Source organism: Eulemur rufifrons, chromosome 7, assembly GCF_041146395.1.
Source record: "Eulemur rufifrons isolate Redbay chromosome 7, OSU_ERuf_1, whole genome shotgun sequence".
Taxonomy (NCBI): domain Eukaryota; kingdom Metazoa; phylum Chordata; class Mammalia; order Primates; family Lemuridae; genus Eulemur; species Eulemur rufifrons.
The window spans coordinates 8,278,463-8,301,072 of NC_090989.1; the positions used below are offsets into that span (position 1 = coordinate 8,278,463).

General features: G+C 44.3%; 1 protein-coding gene across 1 annotated transcript; it reads right to left on the reverse strand.

Moving 5' to 3' along the window:
- Positions 1 to 3,161: 3,161 nt before the first annotated feature.
- RIPPLY3 (ripply transcriptional repressor 3) lies at positions 3,162 to 11,047 on the reverse strand. Its single transcript, XM_069472297.1, has 4 exons — positions 10,921 to 11,047; positions 9,743 to 9,809; positions 5,748 to 5,815; positions 3,162 to 3,629 (listed from the first exon to the last, which is right to left on the reverse strand). Exons 1-4 carry the CDS (start codon positions 11,025 to 11,027, stop codon positions 3,305 to 3,307), a joined length of 567 nt encoding a protein of 188 aa, XP_069328398.1. The 5' UTR covers positions 11,028 to 11,047; the 3' UTR covers positions 3,162 to 3,304.
- Positions 11,048 to 22,610: the final 11,563 nt, after the last annotated feature.

The following is a 22,610-nucleotide window of genomic DNA, read 5'->3' on the forward strand; positions in this document are numbered from 1 at the left end:
AAAATAAAGGGAGGGAAAAGAAAAGAAAGAAAGAAAGACAGAAAGACACAAAGGAAAGAAAGAAGAAAGAAAGAAAGAAAGAAGAAAGAAAAGAATGATAATCTTTTACATAATTTCAGAGAGCAGTTTTATGCCTTACTTGAACATCTATCTTAAATAGTCTAGTCTACCAGAATTTACTCCTAAATCCTGAGAAGTATATTTTATGCTAGTGTATTGGCTTGTTGGTGGTATGTGCTTTGTATTTTTGCAGACTTCCTTAATAACTAATATTCTGTTCTCCTTGCATGAAGACAATGCTATGAAAATGGACTGTGTGCTGTGCAGTGGAATGTTACAACAGGGTGTAACGAGTCAGGTATCGGGAGGTTCATCTAAGTACTGTTGCTCTTCAGGCCAACAGCAGAAATCTCCAAAGCAAGGATTTGCTTATTTCCTGATTCAGAACAAATTTTTCTCTGAGCCAAGGTAACTGGATTGTGTAGAAATCAAATCTGTCGGTGAAGGCAATGATGCTGCACTGTAACTGGGGGAAAGATGTCTCCACGGTTGGTGCACACAACCCAGGGGAGTGTGCAATTGGGACTTTTGGGTTTATTTCAACCTAAAATTTAAAAAAAAACCTAAAACTTTAAAAATTTAATTTAGAAACCAGACACAAAAGATCACATATTGATTCCATCTACTTGAAATGTCCAGGATAGGAAATCCAGGGAGACAGAAAGCAGATTAGGGGTTGCCAGGGGATGGGGAGAGGGAGAAATGGAAGTGACTGCTAATGGATATGGGCTTTTCCGTGGCGGGGGCGGGGGGCGGGGGGCGGAGAAATGAATCTAGCCTGAAATTAGATAGTGGTGATGGTTGTGCAATTCTGTGACTATACTAAAAACTGCTGAATTGTATACTTTAAAAGGGTGAATTTACCAGCTGCAAAGGCTCACACCTGTAATTCCAGCAATTCTGTAGGCTGAGGTGGGAGGACTGCTTGAAGCCATGAGTTCGAGGCCAGCCTGGGCAACATAAAAAATTAACCAAGCATGGTGGTGGGCACCTGTAGTCCCAGCTACAGGGAGGCTGAGGCAGGGGGATTGCTTGAACCCATGAGCTCAAGGCTGCAGTAAGCTATGATCATGCGTCCGCACTCCAGCCTGAGAGACAGAGTGAGACCCTGTCTCTAAATAAATAAATAAACTATACAAATTAAAAATTTTTCTGCCCAAGAAACTGGATTATAAGTAATGCAGATAATGCAAGCACAAGCAAGCCACAAGAAAATGGCAAAGCTAACATCTCTGCTTTTATTGCTAGTTCATCGTCAGCCACATAACAAGCTAAAAAAGACCTGGCAAAAAGTTATGGAAAAATAATTAAAATTATCAAGAAAAATAATTGAATCATTAACATCTTTTATCATCGAACCTCAAGCAAAGCATATATTATACTTCAGATATTATCAATTGTATGTTCAAAATCATGTGATCCTCAATACAGCATTTTACAAAAACTTCGCTAAACTTAGTAAGTTTAGCAGCCTGTTTTGCAATTCCTTGTTTAATATAGAAGTTTAAAAAGAAACATACCACTGGGAAAACACTTTTTCTTCCTCCCACAGGAAAACTGGTTAAAATAGCAAATAGAAAAAATTGGCAACCAATTGAAATGCATTGTTTTGTTAGCAAATCCATGGGAAGACTCAAAGAAAATTGGGCTAGAGATGTGAAGAAACCAATATTACAACAAATCATGCAGTGTGGGAGGTCTGAGTACAGTCGGGTGTAAGTACAGACGTTCCTAACATGTTTCAGCTTGTGATATCTGCAAGATTCTGTTTCAATAATGAAATTCAGTAGAAGCTACTTTTCGTGAGCCACTAAAAGAAGGATGTGTCAGAGAAGTCATCCTCAACCATAAGTTACTTCTTTAAAAATGTATATTTTATGGAAAACCTAGCTAAGTGTAACCATAAAATTACTTCTTCAAAAATATATATTTTGCCCAGGTATCATGGTTCACTCCTGTAATCCTAGCACTTTGGGAGGCTGAGGTGAGAGGATCACTGGAGGCCAGGAGTTCAAGACCAGCCTGGGTAACATAGAGCAACAACACCTGGCTCTACAAAAAAAAAAAAAAAAAGTTAGCCAAGCTTGGTGGTATGCATCTATAGTCCTACCTAATATGGGAGGCTGAACCAGGAAGATCCCCTGAGCGCAGGGGTTCGAGGTTGCAGTGAGCTATGATTATGCCACTGCACTCCAGTCTGGGTGAGAGAGTGAGACTCTGTCTCTAAAAAAAAAAAAAAAAGAGTTAAATATTTTTGAAAATCCTGACAAACTTTAAAAAATATTAAGGTAGGAACTATTTAAATCTAAAAATATCTTAAGCAAAAAGGTGATTATCGAACATTCTTTCTTTTCAAAATATTTATTTTAAGTAGAAATTTATATAATGTAACAAATACAGGAAGACAACCACATGTAAAATAATTAAGTCAAAAACTTTGAGGAATACACTCATTTGGTCATCAAAATATAAAAAACTCAAAATAATTTTACAATACCTATTTTAATTAAAAATGGTGATAGTCCATTCAAGTAACAAACCCAAGGCTGTGATCAACTAAGAAGAGCTATAGTTCTAATCCTTATATATTCATACAAACAGTCCTTATACAATAATCACATACTTTTTTTTATCCAGAAGTGTCCCCTAGACATTCATAACTTTTTCTTTGTTACTCTTATGGAAGTTATTCAGTATTTTTTGTTTGCTTTTTATAAACGAATTTTTTTTTTTTTCAAAATACTACTCAAAAACTGCATCAACCCTTGGACAATGGATTAAAATTGGGATTTAATATCTAAATTGTTTTTACAAAAGTAGAAATAGCTAAATAATGAGTCTCAGGTTAAGTGAGAGGTGGGGGTGGGTTACTAATCTATATAAGAATAATCTGTAATCTGATCAGCAGAGTGACAATACTCAATGAGCTTTGAAAGTTGGGTCTACCTGATAACAACCAGTGTTGACACAAACCTCTTTGTCCGAGGACCCTTTCTCAAAGGTATGCATGAGTGCACTAAAAAAGAATCCCCAGGAGAAAGAAAAGTAAAAGCTGGGCTCTTGCCATGAGTAGAGCGCTGAGCAGAGGCAGTCTGTGCAGCCCCTAGCCTTGCAGGCCCAGCAGTGGGTGCAAAGTGTCCTGGCTTGGCTGTCCCCAAGAGGACAAGGATGGGGCAGTCCTGGACCAGGGCTCAGGAGGAGCAGCCTGGTGGGGCTGTGGTGGAAGAGAGACCGATTCACTGATTCATTCATTAGAGGAGCACACACAGTCCCCTGAGGGGTCACCGTGGGGAAGCTGACCCTTACTACAGAGGCCACCCCTTCCACCCGCTGGCCACCCTTGGTGTGAGGGCCGGTCTCTGCTCTTTCCCCCTGGGCTATTTTCCTCCAGACCTTCCGACTCCTGGCAGGGAAGATGGCAGGGCGGGGTTTCTTCCTCTTGCTCCTCATCCTCAGAGTCAGACTCATCGTTGTAGAAGTGAATCGTGGCTTGCACTGGGAAACTGGCCAGCACTTTCTCCCCGGATCTCTGCAGGTATTCTTGACGTTTTGAAGCGGGTAGATAAAGTCTAATATTTAAGAAACAAATACACCATTAATCAGCCCGAAAACAGTCCTAAACTCCTTCTAGAGGTTCCTTTTCCCTTGAAGCAGTAAAATCCCCAGTCAGTGTTTTCCTAAGTCACCAGAACACGGAACTGCGGGCAGGAACTGCGGGCACCTCAAGGAGAGACCTGGTGATAAGCCCCACCCTAGTTCAGTATTTCAAATATTCTCCCCCTCCCCGTAGTATCTTATCCTTTACTTTTCATTCACTAATGTATTTGCATTTTCTCCTGTGGTCTTCTGAGGAAGTGACAGGGGTTGTCAATTGAGTACTGCTTATTTGCAAAGCTGATTCAATATCCCTTTTTTTGGATAAAGGAGAAAAGAGAGAGAGGAAATACCCTCCTACAAGTAATGTATGACAATTTTTTACTTCCTAAGATTTCCAACAGACCAGTGGTTCTCAACCCACAGAGGACATTTGGCAGTGTCTGGAGACAATTTTGGTTGTCATAACTGAGGGGAAGCTACTGGCATTTAGTGGGTAGAGGCTAGAAATGCTAGCAAACATCCTAAAATGTACAGAATAGCTCCCAAAACAAAGAGTCCTCCAGCCCAAAATGTCAATAGTGCCAAGGCTGAGAAATTCTGCAATAGACAGAATGTATATCTAAGACAGAAATATAAGCATAATTTAGTTTTTAGTCATGTTAAAAATTAGGTATTTATGCTGATGTATACATAGGTGAATTTGTAGGATGTCTGGGGTTTGCTTTTAAATATACTAACAATGGCTGGGCACAGTGGCTCACACCTATAATGCCAAGGCGGGAGGATCGCTTGAGGCCAGGAATTTGAGACCAGCCTGGGCAATGTAGCAAGACCCTGTCTGTACAAAAAAACTTGGGGGATGTGACGACGGGCACCTGTAGTCCCAGCTACTTGGGAGGCAGGAGGATTACTTGGGCCCAGGAGTTTGAGGTTGCAGTGAGCCATGATGACGCTGCTGCACTCTAGCCAGGGTGACAGAGTGAGACCCTGTCTCAAAAAGAAAAGAAAATATGCTAACAACAGCAACAAAAAGTCGTTGTAGGGTGATAAATATGATCAGATCGGAAGAATGTTGGTAACTATTAAGGCCGGTGATTGGGTACATGGCGGTTCAGCTGTACTATTCTCTCCACTTTTGTGTATGTCTGAAATCTTCTGTCATAAAAATGTAAAATGAAATTACATATCCAGTGTGCGATGCACAGTTAAAGGCCATGGCTCGTGCTTCTGCAGTCATGGCATGCTCAACCGAGCATCAAAGCTTCCCCACTGATTCTATGAGGACTGAAAACCACTAATGTGAGGATACCAGGAAGGCTTCTTTCCAACCAAGCCAAGGGGCTCTGAATTTCATCTCTAGAAATAAGTGTCTTTAGGATATATTAAAGATGTCTAGGGTAACCTTCCGGGGTGTCCAGGGCAAAAACACCCCGAGGAGTGGTTAATTTTGGTGAAGGAAATGAGAGATCGAGAGAGAGAAAGAGAGAGAGAGAGAGAATAAGACAGATAAAAGCTCTAAAATGGATGCAATGTGGGCAGGATACAGCAGTGAAAATCCTGGGCACTGTCCGGACCACGGACACACAACTGAGAGGCTGGAGGAAAACACTGTGGAAGGCGCTCTGCACCCGCTGTGCCGGAGCCGGCTCCCTCCCTCACTTACTCAACACACAGATCCTGAAAGTCTGCCTTGCACTAGACAATATATTAGCTTATGTCCTGGAAAAGAAACAGAAATGTACCGCAATATCTAAGTAAATAAATAGATATGCATATCCAATTCATATGCGATTAAATTTAACACAAGCTATAACATGTAATGAAAAGTATAAATGAAAGGTGTCAAGAAAAGAGAGAGGCCAGTTGCACCTTGCAGCCAAAACACCGAATGAATGAACACATGAATGGTCTCCAGAAACCCAACAAAATATCTTGAAGTTCCTTGGTCTGAGGAAACTAAGTAATGTCAAAGAATATATTGAATTATTTTCCACTTTGTTGAAAATTTATACGGTTGAAGACACGAAAGTGTATTTAATGCTTCTGTTAAAAGGAAATTACAGATTTCTTAGTGTGAAGTCATATATTACCTTACAGGATGCTGAAACCCAAAGGCTCCCTTTGATCCAAAAGTTTGTTGGGCACCTCCGGGCTCAGGCTGTAAAGACAGACACATCCAAACACAGATACAGTCAAGGAGCTTCTGAAGGTGACATCCTGAAGTTTTAAAAAATAGAATCTCAGTAGTCTACAATTGTTCTGTACCGATTTTAGAGAATTTAAACACCTTATCAGTAGCTGATAAGTTGCTGTTCCCTCTGCTGTGGCCCAAAATGTCCCAGGCGCTGTGTGGGATTCAAAGATGGAAAGGGTGGGATGAAGGGCCCTGGTCCAGGCACTTTATAGCCTAATGGGGAGAGGTGCACAGGTATGCAAATGACTAAGCTACAAAACATAACATGGGAAGACACGCATGACTCTAAGTGGGGTGAAGGAGCAGGAAAGGGTTCATGCCGGGCCTGGCAGCGACATCTATGGCACATGGGTGCAAGATTCTGAGGCTATTCTGGCAGAGGAGAGCATCAGATTTAGAGCGATGAGAAAACAGAGAGCACAGGCAGGGAACAGTGAGCAGCCCTGTGTGGAACAAATGAGACGCTGTGATGCTCAGAGGTCTTGATGGCAGAACACCGTGAATACCCACTACTGAGTTTGGTCTGATTCTAGATACAGGCACTGCTGACTGATTTTTGAGCCAGCGAGTTCAACAATGAGATCTGTATTTCAAGGACAGGGGTGGCCACTGGGAGAGGTGCATAAATCACGTTGGTGAAGAAAGGAAGGTAGCATTCTTGGCAAGAGGTTATAAAGATGAGTGCAGGTAACAGCGATCGGAAAGGAAAGGAAGGGCAGAGTCCAGGTGCACTTCAGGAGCATCCAAAGCTTGGTGACCACTTGAGCAGCAGGAGCCAAGGAGAGGGGCAGCTAGTCTGAGCACCAGGCAGCTAAGGACAACATTAGTGAAGACAGGACATAGTAGAGAGCCAGGCCAGTCCATGCTAACCTCTGATCAGGGTCACGGGGAAGGTGAGGGGATGGTCACACTCTACCTGTCCAGGGTTGCTCCTGTTCTGCCCAACCCCCTGAGGGTGCTGGGCCGGAATGGATGTGGCCTGAAATGTAGCCAGGTTATCCTAGAGGCTGAGAAGCCAGAAATTGTCATTTGATCTTGAGTCTCCGAAAAAGCTTAGTTACTGCGGAGAGTGGGGGGTGGGGCGCGCTGGACCATGCTGGGATGACCTGAAAATGGGCTGAGATGGGCCGGGGCAGTGGATCTGAAAGACCGAGCCCTTGGAGTCCATGGAGTTTAGTGGGACCCAGCTCAGGGACCTTGGGACAGGGGTTGTGTGTGTACATGACATCTGTGAGCAAATCAGCCTGCGGGGAGCCTCTGCAGACACGATGCCTTATCAGCCACATTTCTGCAATACACTGATGAGCTAAAGGAAGTACAATGAGGTTCTCTGGAACAAAATCTTTTCCGTAAAGTTGTTCACTTTTGGGGGGCTCCAGGAAATTACTTCTGTGTTAAGCTGTTTGCAGTTATAAAATGCCCTTTGGGCTTCCTCTACCACCACAAGCAATCCTGTCCTGCTACAGACAATTTTACACCCCAAGATGGGACAGGGTCCACCTGACATGCAGACTTTGGTGGACACCAAAAGGCAACGGTAGGTGGCACAGAGAAAAAGTTTGTTCTTTAAAGCGTCTGGTTCTAACCAGCCTCTGTGAAACATATAGTACACCTTTATAAACTTTGAAAAAAACTTTATGCCACAAACATTACAGCTTTAAAAATTTTACACCACAAATATGCTGATTAGTTTCCAGAAGGGTCCTATTCAAGATCCTTTACTGATGAGGGAAATGTCTAGATATTCACATATTATAATTAAACACAGGAACAAAAATGTATACAAGGTAAGCTCTGTGCTTAAGGTATGTAGGTATGTGTGTGTTTTCTTCCTTCTTTTTTTTTTTTTTTCTTTTTATTTTAGAGACAGGGTCTCACTACTACGTTGCCCAGACTGGTGTTGAACTCCTGATCTCCCCTCTTGGCCTCCGGGTGTGTTTTCTCAAGAGCAAGAGAACAGGCGTGAGCAGAGACATTTCCAGCGAGGGTGGGTTTTCTCCCATGTGTGCCTCTGACCCAGGGCGAAGGCCGAGGCTCGGGGAGGCTGGCAGATAGGACGGGCCCGGGAGAACGAACAGTCCCTGACCTCTTCCAGGAAACTGCCTCGCTTGCAGTGCTGGCAAGTGGCCAAGAGGGAAATGCAACCGAGGTCAAGAACGGTTTAGGTTTTCCAGGCAGGCGAGGGAGATAGCTGTCTAGGTGTGCTGGGAGCACCAAGTGGGTGCTTGGGATGCAGCCACCGTGGCCCCGCGGCTCAGGACACAGGGCTTTGAGGCCTTCCCTCAAATTTAGATTTTATTCTAATTTTTATCTGCTTGCCGGGAGTCCTGGTACAGGTCACCAGGCCATAGCCCTCACCAGCACCGCTCCCAGCCAATGCATTTCTTGAATACTGAACGGGTGTCTGGAGCCCAGGAATTCTCCCGCTTTGTCGGGAGAGGGCGCTGTTGAGCAAGACGCGTTCCCTCCTGCGCGGGGCTGCGCTCACCTGCGGAGAACCTCGTGCGGCGAGCACAGCCCCCAAGGAACACCCACTCTCCCCCCGCCCAAATCCATGGACACAACTCCTCCTCCAGGGTGACAGGCAACCGATCGATGAGAAAGTTGCTACAGCTTAACATTTCTGTGCAAGAAATCTTCATTTTTCTCACAAACGGCCTTCTCATAAATAGAAAAAACCAACCCCACCTGCCTTACTTATGAAGTGTGCTATGGTATTTCCATTCTTGCAAACAACTGCTAGGCTCTACACACATTTCATTTAAAAGAAAACTGGATAATTATAAACATCTATATTATCTCTCACACAAGCACCCTCAGATCTTTTAAGAACTTAAGTTTGAATGCAAAAGAAGGAATTATTTTTCATTGTTTAAATATTGCATGTAAGAATAATTTAGGCTAAAAAATCATATTGCTTGTTAATTTGACATAGATTTTATTTACTTCATTCTTTAAAGTAAATAACAGTAACTGAACTAAAACTCCCAATATTCAGATTAATTTAATACAATAGCCTAAATATGAAAATATGGTGGAGTGCTTTCCCACGCCCAAGTTTTCTTACTGTATTCCACATAACTGCACGCTAAGTCGTGTATCACATGTGTTATGTAAATTAAATACATGGTCCTTTCCAGCCTGATTAACTCCAGCATTTTAAGTAACTCATCAAAATAAAAAAAATCAATGAAAGTCATCAATTTTAAACATATTTTCAATATGTTTGTTATATGACAAAGGAAAGGTAAATTCTATGAAAGCAAGTCATTACATCAATAAGTATAAAGCAATTTAGTTACCGATGCAGGCTAACAAAAGAATAGTAGTGGCAATTAATCTTTGCCTTCAAAGCACTTGGCTTGAGTGTATTTGCTCAGACAACATGAGTTACCCCAGGAGTGCTTGCAGACAGCGCCAAAAGTGCTTCAGAAAGGGCCAGACGGCGGGTGAGGGCTTTTAACTGCAACTTCTGGGCTCCTCGGATGGGGCTCTGCCCTATTTGCACTGTGTAGCACCAGCTGAGAGCTAATGGCACACTCAGCTTTTTTCTAAGGTGAGAGACTGTGACAGCCTTCTCCCCTCCCCTTTCTACCTGCTGTTTTGCAGAAGAAATCCCAACATAGAAGAAATCCCTTATAATTCCCATGAAACAGCTATGCCATAGTGGCTTTGCTTTTCAAGAAAGAAGCCATCAGGAGCCCAATCTATAAGGTGACTCAGGTCTGAGTAATACCTTACTCATACAGGCTCCCAGCCCCCGAGGCACTTAATGGGTTAGATGTCCCAGGGAGGGATGTGTGGAGGAGGCCTTTCACGGTCCTTTTATTTTAGAGATGGTGCCACTTTCTGGCTGGATGGGTTACCTTCAACGCCCACATTTAACCTTACCGGGCTTCCAGTTGCGGTCAGCTCAGCATCTCCAGGAGTCAGAGTCCAGGGTCTCCACGGTGCGGGGCTGGAATGCAAGCAGCAGTAGAGAAAAGACATTTCTGCTGTCTTTCAAAATTTTGAGAGCTATTCTCATTTCTAGTGTCTGCCTGAAAAAGAGTCACTGGACACCCCAGAATGTTCCCCCAAGCTCTCAATCTGTGTTTTTCTTTCCCTAGGCACTCCCAGTTCTCAGACTTCAATTAGGTTTTGAGCAGGTAGGTCCCAAATCTGACACTATTATTAGGGTACACATTAGTTGAGGGATTTCTCTCCCTACTAATCCTGGCTGGATTCTTCAATTCTGGACTTCCCGCTATAGCTGGCTACTTTGACGCTTTCAAGGGTGGAGAACCTGCGGCCTCAAGGCCACATCTGGCCCTCCAGATCCCCAAGTTCGGCCCCTCCGCGGAATCCAAACTTTATCAAATCCCTTTCTTTACTAAAAGGATTTGTTCTGTAAAATTTGGATTCAGTTAAGAGGCCGCACTCAAGGATCCAGAAGGCCACATGTGGCCCCAAGGCCTCAGGTTCCCCACCCTGCCTCGATCACAGAAAGATTTTGATTCTACAGAGATGATTTTACAGAGTTCTACAACGCAAAAAAGGGAAAATCCGTTTCTCCTCTTCGGCTACCTGGCCCACCCACCCTCTTCTCTACCTCCCCAACTAATTTGATTTCCTTAAACCAGCCCTTTTTTTACCTGAAAACAGAGACAGCGAGCGCTGATCCCGAAGCGCAGGGAAACCAAAGACTGCCACCAAGAAAGTGACAGTCAAAGTGAGGGAGGGGATCCCTGCCCAAGCAAGGCTCGCTTACGGTTCCGGAAACTTCAACGTTTCCCAGCCGGGTAAATTGAGATCTTTTATAAAACGAAGTGTTGGCCCATTTCCTTGCTGGGTACCGCCTGGGCCTCCGCGGTTCAGAGCTGTACGTTGGCGCCCAGAGAGGTGGGCGCCGGTCTCTGCCCTGGCTAAGGGACTTGCTCGGCGTCGCCGTCGAGCTCGGGGCTCGAGCTCGGGGTTCCGCCCGGCCTCGGGGGTTTCCGCGTCGCGGGAGCACCCGCACGCTGCGCTCCCCGCACCCACACGGCGCGCGCCTCTCCACGCGTCCGCCTATGCCGTGGGGACACCCTCACCTGTCTGGCCCGCGCGGTGGCGGTGGCCTCCGGGGCCTGTCCTCGGGGCAGTGACAGATGCTCCCCTGAGCCTCCCGAGCGCCGGCGGCCGCGGCCTCGGGTCTCATGGTGCCCGCGGAGCCCACGCCACTCCTGCGGCGCCCGCCCCTAGACCGCGCCTCTCTCGGCTCGGGCGAGCGCACTCACCTCCCCGCGCGCCGGGCGCCAGGTTTAAAAACGGGGGCGGGGCGGGGAGGGGACACAGGAAACAGCGGGGAGTGGGGGGGACAGGAGAGCTCCGAGAGGGGTTGCGGAGGGAGTCAGGGATGGCAAAGCAGAAGCCCGGGGAGAAGGAGGGGAGAGGGCAAGAGAAGTTCCCGGTGGGGACAGGGCAAGCTCGGGATGGGGAGGGGACAAGAAAAGCTCAAGGAGGGGGCGCCGCGTGGCCGGGCGGGGGAGAGGGGTGTCAAGGAGAGGATTTGGGGAGGCCCGGGCAAAGGTGGGGAAGAGACAAAGGAAAACGCGGGAGGGGGCGCCAAGGACTGGGCGAGGAAGTTCGGGGAGGAGACGGCGGGAAGTGACAAGGGAAGCGCAGAGAGCGAAGGCAGGCACGGGGGGGTGACATGGCGTTTCTATAGGGCGCGCTCCCTGCGGGATGGGGGGGGCAGCCTGAGTTCTGGGGACCCACGTGGACCCGCCGAGCCTTCAGGAGTGGACTCCGGGCGCCCGGGACGCCCCGACCTCGGGGCTGGCACCCGCGGCGAAGCGGGTGGAGGGGCGCGCGCGGATACTTCCAGGCGACGCGGGGCCTCGGACAGGACCGGGCGAGACGAGGCGCAACGAGAGCGCCCTTCCCACCGCAGGCGGCTGGGAAAAGAACGAGATTTATTTATGAAGGGGGGAGTGCGGCGGGATTTCCTCCGAATGGCCTCTGGCCCGGCTCAGAAAGTGCCTCCTCGGCCTTGGGGACACTTTCCGGTTGCAGGTCAGGGTGGGAGGAACGCGACTTCTTCGGTGGTGACACACGACGGGGCCGAACCCCTGGGCTCACGCTCTGGTAGAATCTGCCCCTCAGGGGGCCACTGGCGCTGTGTTTGAGCACTGGGACTTCCTCGATGTCATTTAAATTACCTTAAAGAATGTCAAAAAAAATCGAAGAACTTCAGGGATTAAAATGTTTTCACATTTTTTTCTTTAAGATGTCAACAATAATTAAACCTAATTAAAAGCAAACAAGAGGAAGAATTAACAACTTTGAACAATTTTATGAAAACAATTTAAAAGAAACTGAGTACACTGGGGGGCGGGATTAAAAGGATATTGGCCGCATTGCAGCAATAAGGTACCGTATTTCATCTATCGATGCGGAAAAAAAGTTTTTAAAAAGGACACTGAGCAACCCGCTATGGGTGCTTTAAAATGGATGTCTTCGGGGTGGCAATCAGGGTACCTTGCTGAGAAGGTCTGATAACCTGTATCATGCGCCTTAAAAATATTTATTCACCCGTTGGCCTAGTCATTCTACTTCAGTGTCTGTACTAAGGATGTATTTTGAAATGGGAATGAAGATGTATTTAATCACAGAGAGGTGTTCATTTTAGTGTTATTTATAATGTTGAACAATATGTCTAGAATATGGCAGTGATTGAATGATGGTAAAATATTACACAGCTACGAAAAATATTTTTAGAGTTTTGAGCAGTATGGGAAAACGATTACAATATAATGAAGTTCTTTTTTTTTTTTTATTTTTTTTTATTTTTTTTTGAGACAGAGTCTCACTCTGTTGCCCGGGCTAGAGTTCCGTGTCAGCCTAACTCACAGCAACCTCAGACTCCTGAGTTCAAGCAATCCTACTGGCTCAGCCTCCCGAGTAGCTGGGACTCCAGGCCTTCACCACCATGCCCTGCTTTTTCTATATATTTTTAGTTGTTTGGCTAATTTCTTTCTATTTTTAGTAGAGACAGGGTCTCACTCTTGCTTAGGCTGGTCTCGAACTCCTGACCTCAAGCGATCCTCCCGCCTCGGCCTCCCAGAGTGCTAGGATTATAGGCATGAGCCACTGCCCCTGGCCACAATATAATGTTAAAAGAAAAATGTGTATAAATAGGATGCGAACTATGTACAAAGGCTACAAAAGACAGAAGTGGCTGCTGAGTACTGAGATTACTAAGGATTTTGAGAGGCTTTCAAAAATGTTTTCTAAGTTTTCATCAATGAATATATTACTCTTTTATTGTGGTGAAATATACATAAGGTTATTTTTTTTTTTGAGACAGAGTCTCACTCTGTTGCCCAGGCTAGAGTGAGTGCCGTGGCGTCAGCCTAGCTCACAGCAACCTCAAACTCCTGAGCTCAAGCGATCCTCCTGTCTCAGCCTCCCGAGTAGTTGGGACTACAGGCATGCACCACCATGCCCGGCTAATTTTTTCTATATATATTTTTAGCTGTCCATATAATTTGTTTCTATTTTTAGTAGAGATGGGATCTCGCTCTTGCTCAGGCTGGTCTCGAACTCCTGAGCTCAAACGATCCGCCCACCTCGGCCTCCCAGAGTGCTAGGATTACAGGCGTGAGCCACCACGCCCGGCCTATACATAAGGTTAAAAATGATCATTTTAACCATTTTCAAATGTAAAGTTCAGTGGCAGTAGGCATATTCACATTGTTATGCAACCATCCCTCTATCTCCAGAACTTTTTCATCATCCCAAACTGAAACTCTGTCCCCATTAAACAATAACGCCCCATCCTCCCACCCCCAGTGCTTGGTAACCACCATTCCACTTTTTGATCTATGAATTTGACCATTCCAGGCACCTAAGTAGAATCATTTGTTCCTTTGTGGAGCATATATTAATTTTATAATCTTCACTCCAACCCTGCAAATCAGGCATTATCCTCAGTTTATAGATTAAGAAACTGGAGTTCCTAGAGGTTGAATAACTGGTACAGTCCCATCTGGTTAGAGAGCCAGGCCTGGCGTTCCTGCCAAGTACGGGCTTTAGAAACTGAACACCACTAAAAATAAATTTAAAGGGCAAAGCATCCAACATAACACCCGCACACAGTAGACACTTGGTTTTCTCTTATTTTTTGTTTTTTCTTCTGCCAAGTACCATGTAAGACCACAATGACCAACGCTGGAATAGTTTGAGCAACAAAATAAAATAGCATTTGGTTATAACTTAAAGTATAAAATAAATATCCATGAGTTCATATTGAAATCAATAAATATTAAATAAATGAAAACATGGGGAGAAGAGACGTATTTCCTTAGTAGAAGAGTCCCAAATAATTTATGTAGATACTCTGTCTTCCAGGCAGTAGAATATAACTACATAAACAGTAATTAAAATCCATCATTATGTGTTTTTGATGAAAATGTATTTAATGAAAAACAAATTCACTGGTAACATAAAATGAGGTTTTTAAAACAAAGTTCTTCTTACTGTAGATAGAGGAATTAAAATACAGTAAAGAAACAAATTGCTCTTGAGATGGTTGGGAATTCAAAGGGCTTTTGTGTTACCAAGAATATTATTATTGTAACTATTTCTTAAACTTTATTTGGATCTATGAAAGATCTTTATGATAGGGGAAGTCATTTGGGGAAGGAGAAAGAAATCCTAAGAAAGTTAATTAGGCCGCTGGTTTACAAACCGGGAAAAATTACGAAACTTCAAATGTGTGAATCTCTGCCTGGGAAGAAAGTAAAATGGAGATTCTATTCCTTACTCTGCTGTCCTTAATTAAAAATTCTTTTTCATGTGCTGACTTTCAGTCCTTGCTTAGAAACAAAGAGTAAAGATGTCAACCCCCAGGGTTTCCGGCCTGCCTCGGAGGAGGACACCAAAAGTCAAAACATCTAAGAGGGCAGAATATTTTTACATAAACAGTGTTGAAGACAAGCAGGGAAATGATAATTTCCTTTCCTTCTGTTTAGTCAGGCCGTATTTCCTGTTATCCACCCCACAGAGTGTTCTGCAACTCTTAAAGCTGTTTTAGAACCTACAAGATATCGTTTAATTAGTTTCTAAAACATTTAAGACCCCTCCAAAAAGTATACTTGTTCCATGGGAATAAGAGACATATTTGTTTTGTGGGGGGGGGGGTTTAAAAAATGTATTTTTATTTTTTTAAATTGTGGTAAAATACATAAAAGGTGAAATTTATCACCCTAGCCCTTTTAAGTGTGCCGCGCAGTGGTATTAAGTACATCAACGCCTTTGCTACCACCACCACCATCTACAGAACTCTTCATCTTGCAACACTGAAACTCTTAAACATTAACTTCCTATTTCCCCCTCCTTCCAGCCCGTGGCAACCACCATTTTTTCTGTCTCTGTGAATTTGAATACTCTAGGGACCTCCTATAAGTGGAATTGTCTTTTTTGACTGACATTTCATTTAGCATAATGTCCTCAAGTTTCACTCATGTTGCAGCATGTGTCTGAATTTCCTTCCTTCTGTAGGCTGAGCAACCACTGGGGAACCTGAAGCCTTGGGGCCACACGTGGCCTTCTGGATCCTTGAGTGCTGCCTTTTGACTGAATCCAAATTTTATAGCACAAATCCTTTTAATAAAATCGAGGGGCTGCACTTGGGGATCTGGAGGGCCACGTGTGGCCTTGAAGCTGCAGGTTCCCCACTCTAGTCACAGACCCCATTTTGTTTATCCATTCACCCGACTAACTGTAGGTGGACATTGGGTTTGCTTCTGCCTTTTGGCTGCCGAGAATAACGCTGCTGTGAACACCATTTATATGAGCATCTGCTTTCAATTCTTTTTTTTTTTGCAATTGAAAGCATTGGTTTAATATCAAAGTGGCACAACAGAATTGATAAAATATCATTAACAATTAATTGGCTCATATTAAAATGTTCTATTTTTTTCACCAAGGATCCTTTCAAATTAAAACCTTTAGGTCATATAACTAAAAAAATGAGCACCCATCACAATAAATGGCCATTATCAGTTTATAAGTTTAAATCCTCACTGACTCCCAACTGAAAAGAGATACCCACACCCAGAAATCCAGGAGCTCCTTCACATCCTCAGTGCTGCACGTGGTGTATATCCGTATCACGTTTTGTAGTTTCCAGTGTGTGTAATGTCCTTTTGGGGTTATTTATCTTGCTGGTCCATAGGAAGGGTGCACTAGTCCAAGAATCAAGACATCTGGCCGGGCGCGGTGGCTCACGCCTGTAATCCTAGCACTCTGGGAGGCTGAGGTGGGTGGATCGCTCAAGGTCAGGAGTTCGAGGCCAGCCTGAGCAAGAGCGAGACCCCGTCTCTACTAAAACTAGAAAGAAATGATTTGGACAGCTAAAAATACATATAGAAAAAAATTAGCCGGGCATGGTGGCGCATGCCTGTAGTCCCAGCTACTTGGGAGGCTGAGGCAGAAGGATTGCTTAAGCCTAGGAGTTTGAGGTTGCTGTGAGCTAAGCTGATGCCATGGCACTCACTCTAGCCCGGGCGACAGAGTGAGACTGTCTCAGGAAAAAAAAAAGACATCTGAATTATAGTTGTAGCTCTGCCACAGAGGAGCCACCTCACCTGGGACAAGTTAGCCAATGTCTCAGCCATGTCTGTCACCCATGAAAGGACTGGTCAGTCTGATGGTTCCATTAAGCTCTTTGAGCCTGTGCAGTGGTTACTCTTGAATCTGGATTGAGAAGCACTACATATCAGATGAGATAACAGATAAATGTTGCCCTTTGCTGTGAGTTTTTTTTCTTTTTCTTTCTTTTATTATTTCAAAATATCAAGGGGGCACAAATGTTTTTGTTACATGTGTAGCTTTTATAATGCTTAAGTCAGGGCTACCGGTGTGCCCATCACAAAAACAATGTTCATTGTACCTCTTAGGTGGGCCCCTCCCCCCAAATCTTTTGGATATATTCTCAGAAGTAGCATTGCTGGATGAAATATATTTGTTTTTGAATTCTTATTTTAAGGTCTGAGTTTGCTTTTGAAAACAATTTTAAGATGATATTTGTATTCAAGTTGTGGAGGGGAGTTGTAAATGTTTTGTAACCAAGCTTCTCCTATGCCGTGACTGCAGAGGTCCCCAGCTTAACCATGTGAGAACTGATGCGTGGAAGCTGGAACCGTCTCCAGACACTCCCTGAGTTGAAGCCAGGACCATAGCAATGGCCACCCAGACCCTGCCTGATGTCCCCTCCAGCTCCTTTACCCCTCAGATCTCATCTGTCATCCCCCTGCGTCAGTCCCCCCAGAGCCCCTGGCCCCTGGGCTATTTCTGGCCCAGAAGCAACCCAGGCACACTCTCCCCTCAGGGCCTCTGCCTGCAACACTCCCTTCCATGCGTCTGCCTGGCTTGTCCCCTCACCTCCTTCAGGTCTTGCTCGAATGTCCTCTGGGGATGACACCTTCTCTGGACACCTGTTTAAAGGCCCGCTGTTCTTCACACGCACAGATGCACGCACCTTGGCTTTTCCAATCCTCTCCTGCATTAGTTTTCTCCATCACATTGAACATACTATAATTTTCACATCCTTACCTATTGTATTTAACATACGATTTCTTTCCTATTTATTTCATTTATCATCTATCTCTCCCAGTAGGGTGTCTGTTCCACGAGGCCAGGTTTTTTTCTGTTTTGTTCACTGCTGTCCCTCGGTGCCTAGAACAGCATCTAACACTTAGTAGATGTTGGTGACTGTGTGGATATGATCTCGGTTAGCTTCAGAAGAAAATGAAGAAGGACTTTGGAATTGTCCAATTTAATTACATCCTTTGAGCTAACACTCAACATGAGAGAATATAAAAAGCAGAAAATGTTATCCACATGTAGCACATAATAGTAGCATCTCACCTCAGGCTGTTCCAAAAGCACACAGGATGATATTCCACCTACAGTGAGCGCAGCAGCAGCCCCTAAAAACATATATCTAGGTCCTAACCCCCAGAACCTGTGAATATGACCAAAAAGAGTCTTTGCAGATGCAAATAAATTAGGAATCTCGAGAGGAGATCATTCTGCATTTACGGTGTGCTATGGTTTGAATGTCCCCTCCAAAACTCTTGTTGAAATTTGATTGCCAATATAATGGTATTGGAAGGTGGAGCCTTTAAGAGGTGGGTTTAATGCCTTTTAAAAAAAAGGGCTGGGCGTGGTGATTCATACCTGTAATCCACTTTGGGAGGCCAAGGAGGAAGGATTGTTTGAGGCCAGGAGTTCAAGACCAGCCTGAGCAAGAGCGAGACCCCATGTCTACAAAAAAATAGAAAAATTAGCTGGCCATTGTGGAGCATGCCTATAGTCCCAGCTACTACTCGGGAGGCTGAGGAAGGAGGATCACTTGAGCCCAGGGATTTGAGTTTGCAGTGAGCTGTAACAATGCCACTGCACTCTACATGGGGTGACGGAGCAAGACTCTGTGTTAAAAAAAAAAAGGCCTTCGGGAGTGGGTTCTTACACTTCCCCTCCTCTGCTCTGTGAGGAACGGTGTTCCTCCCCTCCAGAGGCTGCAGCCCTCAAGGTACCATCGTGGAAGTGGAAACTAAGTCCTCACCGGACACCAAACCTGCCAGCACCTTCATCTGGGACTTCCTAGCCTCCAGAACTGTAAGAAAAAGCTTTCTGTTCTTTATAAATTACCCAGTCTCAGGTATTCTATTATAGCAGTGCAAAGCAGAGTAAGACAAGGTGGACCCTAAATCCAATGACACGTGTCTTTATAAGACAAAGGCAGAGGGACATTGGAAACACAGAGACACGTGGAGAAGCAGGAGCAAAGACAGGCAGAGACTGCAGTGATGCCTCTGTAGGGCGAGCAACACGAGGACCGCCTGCAACTCCTAGGAGCTGGCAGGAGGCGTGATTCCCCTGAGAGCCTCCGGAAGGAAACAGCCCTGCAGACACATTGATTTTGGACTTCCAGCCTCCAGAACTGACAGAATAAATTTCTGTTTTAAGCTACACAGTTTGTGGTAATTCGCTACAGTAGCTACAGGAAACTAAAACACCATCCATAGTTGCATCTAAACTGGTCCCTGAGTTTATCCCTGTAGTAAGATTCACTCTTCCAGTTGTGTCTCTAGGAGAACAGACGTATCTCCTGTTAGTTACATATTGCCCAATCATATGCAGTGCTGTGTGAGGAAAGAAATGGGACCAAGGAAATCAGAGTAGCCAGAATCCCAGATCTCAGGGCTGGAAGACACCTTTAATATGCTTGGCTCACTTCCTCATTTGAAAGACAAGATAACAGAAGCTCAGAAAATGACTTGCCTACTGCACTGAGAGTATTGATAGCTAATGTCATAATGATAACTTTGACTAACATTTATTGTGTCCCAGGGACTATGGTTTATGGACATTAATTTACTCAGTCCTCATAATAAGCATATAAGGGAGACAGGAGTATTATCCATATTTTTCAGGTGAGGAAACCGAGTCACAGAGAAGTTAAATCATTACTTCCAAGGCCACCCAGAAAATCAAGGGTGTGACAAGAACCCAGACAGGACACCAGAGTCTGAGGCTTAGCAAGTATGTTCCACAGAAGACTACACTGCCTTTGCGACCTGTTAGTCTATCTCACCTCACGGTGACACTGGCTTGCTCGGGACGATCCATGTGAAAGATAAACTGCAGATGGCAGTCAGCCTAACTGGGCTGACAGTGGAGGCCACTCAGAAGACTGCAAATGCATAAAGACTCGGGTTGACGCTTACTCTTTATCTAGGGAACAGCTGTGAGCGAGACCTGTAGCTCATTCTGACCATCCCTAATGAAAACTACTCAGGCTCCGGGGTGCGCTGGAATTCAGCTTCTGTGCTGATCAGTTGGAATTCAGGTCCACTCTGTTTCCTCTGCCTCTCTGGGCTTCCATGGTGTTGAAAAGGAAAACACTTTCCATGTCTCTGTGTCATAGTGGAGCTAGAGACGCATGGCCAATGTGCAGAGGAAAGAGCGTTGGTATCCTAGGCATCTATGGCTCCTAGAAATGTAGAGGCATTTTTTCTAACCTTTGAGACAAAGATGAGTAAATTTTCCCATCCCACCACCATTCCCTGTGGGTTAAGGACCCTGCTCATTTCCAGCCTTATTTCACCCTTGGCCGGACGCTGCTAGAACAATGTCATGTCTGGTACATAATAGACACTCAATAAATGACTTTTAAATGAACAAATTGTACTATTTTTTAAAGTATTTATCTTTCCAAATAGAGTGGAATTCTATTTACTTTGTATTCTTGGAACCCAGAACAATCTCTGTGAATTAGTGTAAATGTAAATTTGGCTGCATTTAAAAGATCCCAAATAATAGTGTCTTTCATAAGATGGGAGTTTATTTCTCACAAAACAGTCTGGAGAGAGGTGGTCTGGAGTGGGTCAGGCAGCTAAGCGCAATGAGGTCGTGCAGGCTCACAGGCCTCTTCTATCTTGTTACTCCACCTTCCCCAGCTGCTGTCATCATGCACATGATCCAGGGTGGCTTGTCACCATGTCCATGGTCCAAATAGCAGGATGGAGAGGAAGGACATTCCTCCTCTGGCTTCATCCATTCAGGCTGCTATAACAAAATACCACAAACAGAGTAGCTTATGAACAACAGAAATTTATTTCTCACAGTTTTGGAGGCTGGGAAGTCCAAGATAAAGGTGTCAGCAGATTCCATGTCTGGTGAGGGCCTGCCTTCGGGTTCATAGATGGCGTCTTCTCTCTGTGTCTTCACATGGTGGAAGGAGGAAGCAAGCTCCCTGGGGCCTCCAATAAGGGCACTAATTCTGTTTAAGAGGGCTCCACCACATGACCTAATCACCTCCTAAAAGTCTTACCTCCTAATACCAGCACATTGAAGATTAGGCTTCAACATATGAATTTGAGGCAAATACACACATTTATTCTTGTCTTAGTCTATTTTCTGTTGCCATAACGGAATACTTGAGATTGGGTCATTTATTTTATAAAAATTATTTCTTACAGATCTGGAAGCTGGGAAGGCCAAGAGCATGGCACCAGCATCTGGTGAGGGCTTTCTTGCTGTGTCATAACGTGGCAGAGAGCATCACATGGAGAGAGCAAGAGTGTCAGTTCAGGTCTCTTCCTCTTCTTACAAAGTCACCAGTTCATCATGGGTGCCCCATCCAGATTCAACTCACTGAATCCTTCCAAAGGCCCCACCTCCAAATACCATCGACATATGAATATGAGAATTAAGTTTCCAACACATGAAATTTGGAGGACACATTCAAACCATAGCAAATCTATGGCACCCTCACTTTCTGGAAAAGACCCACACATCACTTTTGCTCACATCCTATTATGAACTTGGTCACATGGCCACATTTAATTGCAAGGGAGGCTAGGAAGTATAGTCATGATTCTGAACTACCCTGAATTCAGCTGAAAATTCTATTTTTGTGGAGGGAGAAGAGAATAAATAGTAACAGACAACTAGAAATTTGTGCCATACTATGTTTCATAGTAGATGTTCAATAAATATTTGCTGGACTAATGAAATTTTATCAACAAGGAATATAGAAATGTAATAATTATAATGCTCTAGAAGGGCAATGAGGATCTTTAGCTAAAAAAATACACTTGAAGCACGGATCTTTTTAAATGTAAGTTGGAAATATTTACCATAGACAGAGCCAAAGATTTTTACCAAACAGAACAGAAAACATCATTAGATTCTGTAACCTTAGGAAACAACCCTAAAAAGCTGTCCCTAAACATAAGGACACAGAGAAGAAAATCAAACTAGCTAGCATTTTCTTTGGGAAGCTGAAATATGCATTATGGTGTCCATGTAAATTCCAAATCCAGATCAATACAAAGGACTAAAATGTAAGCAGCTGTAAGCAATATCTTATATGCCAAAAACAAGTAGAGCGGATATACTTACAGGACAGAAATCATTCCACGACTATGACATGTTGATCTCAAGCAGCACTTGATATGTAAGAAGCTCAGCTGGTCTTTTTTTTTTTTTTTTAATCTTTCTTGTAAAGCTTTGTCTCCAGCCCATGGCCACTGCTGGTCCCAGTTCCGTCACTTCACATCCAGGTAGGACCACAGTCTTCCGTATTTGGGTCTCTCCTCCCTCTGATCTAGACTACACACTGCCTTCAGATTTTTCCTGATGCTGCGTCCTGGTTCCGAACATCTGATGATTCCCCCATCAACTCCTAACCTCTTTGTTTAGCATTTCTGGATTTCCGTAATCACTTGCTATTCAATATATCCAGTTTGTCCCTCACTATAGAAAATCTGCTGTCTGAATGTTCACCTTATTCACTTTCAATTTCATTTTGTTAGATCACGTGTTCATATGACTCAAAAGTAAAACAGTACAAAAAGTGATGTAGGGAAAAGTCCCCTTCCCTCCCCTGCTCCCATCCTCTCTGTTCCCCAATGTCCCCCCACTCTATAGAGCTTTAGGGTCCTTTATGCAAATATAAGCAAATGCAGTTATATTTTCTTATCAGCCTCCCCGCCTTTTACACAAAGGGGAGCTTACTATATTCCAGATATTTCTATTTCTATATCAGTATACAAAGAGCTTCCTTATTCTTTTTCTTTCTTATTCCCTTAACCTTTATGAAAACTGCACAGGTTTCCAGGGCATGGAGTACCAACATTTATTACCCATCCCTACCTGTTGGATACATAAGTGGTTTCCAACCTTCTGTTAGTATGAACAGTGCTTCCATGAATAACCTTGTCCA

Excerpts from the sequence above, each read along its gene's own strand:
- RIPPLY3 (XM_069472297.1), bottom strand. The coding sequence starts at position 11,027 with ATGAGACCCGAGGCCGCGGCCGCCGGCGCTCGGGAGGCTCAGGGGAGC. Across the intron at positions 9,810-10,920 it reads CCACCGCGCGGGCCAGACAG|CCCCGCACCGTGGAGACCCT; the intron begins GTGAGGGTGTCC and ends CTTGCATTCCAG. Across the intron at positions 3,630-5,747 it reads GGGTTTCAGCATCCTGTAAG|ACTTTATCTACCCGCTTCAA; the intron begins GTAATATATGAC and ends CTTAAATATTAG.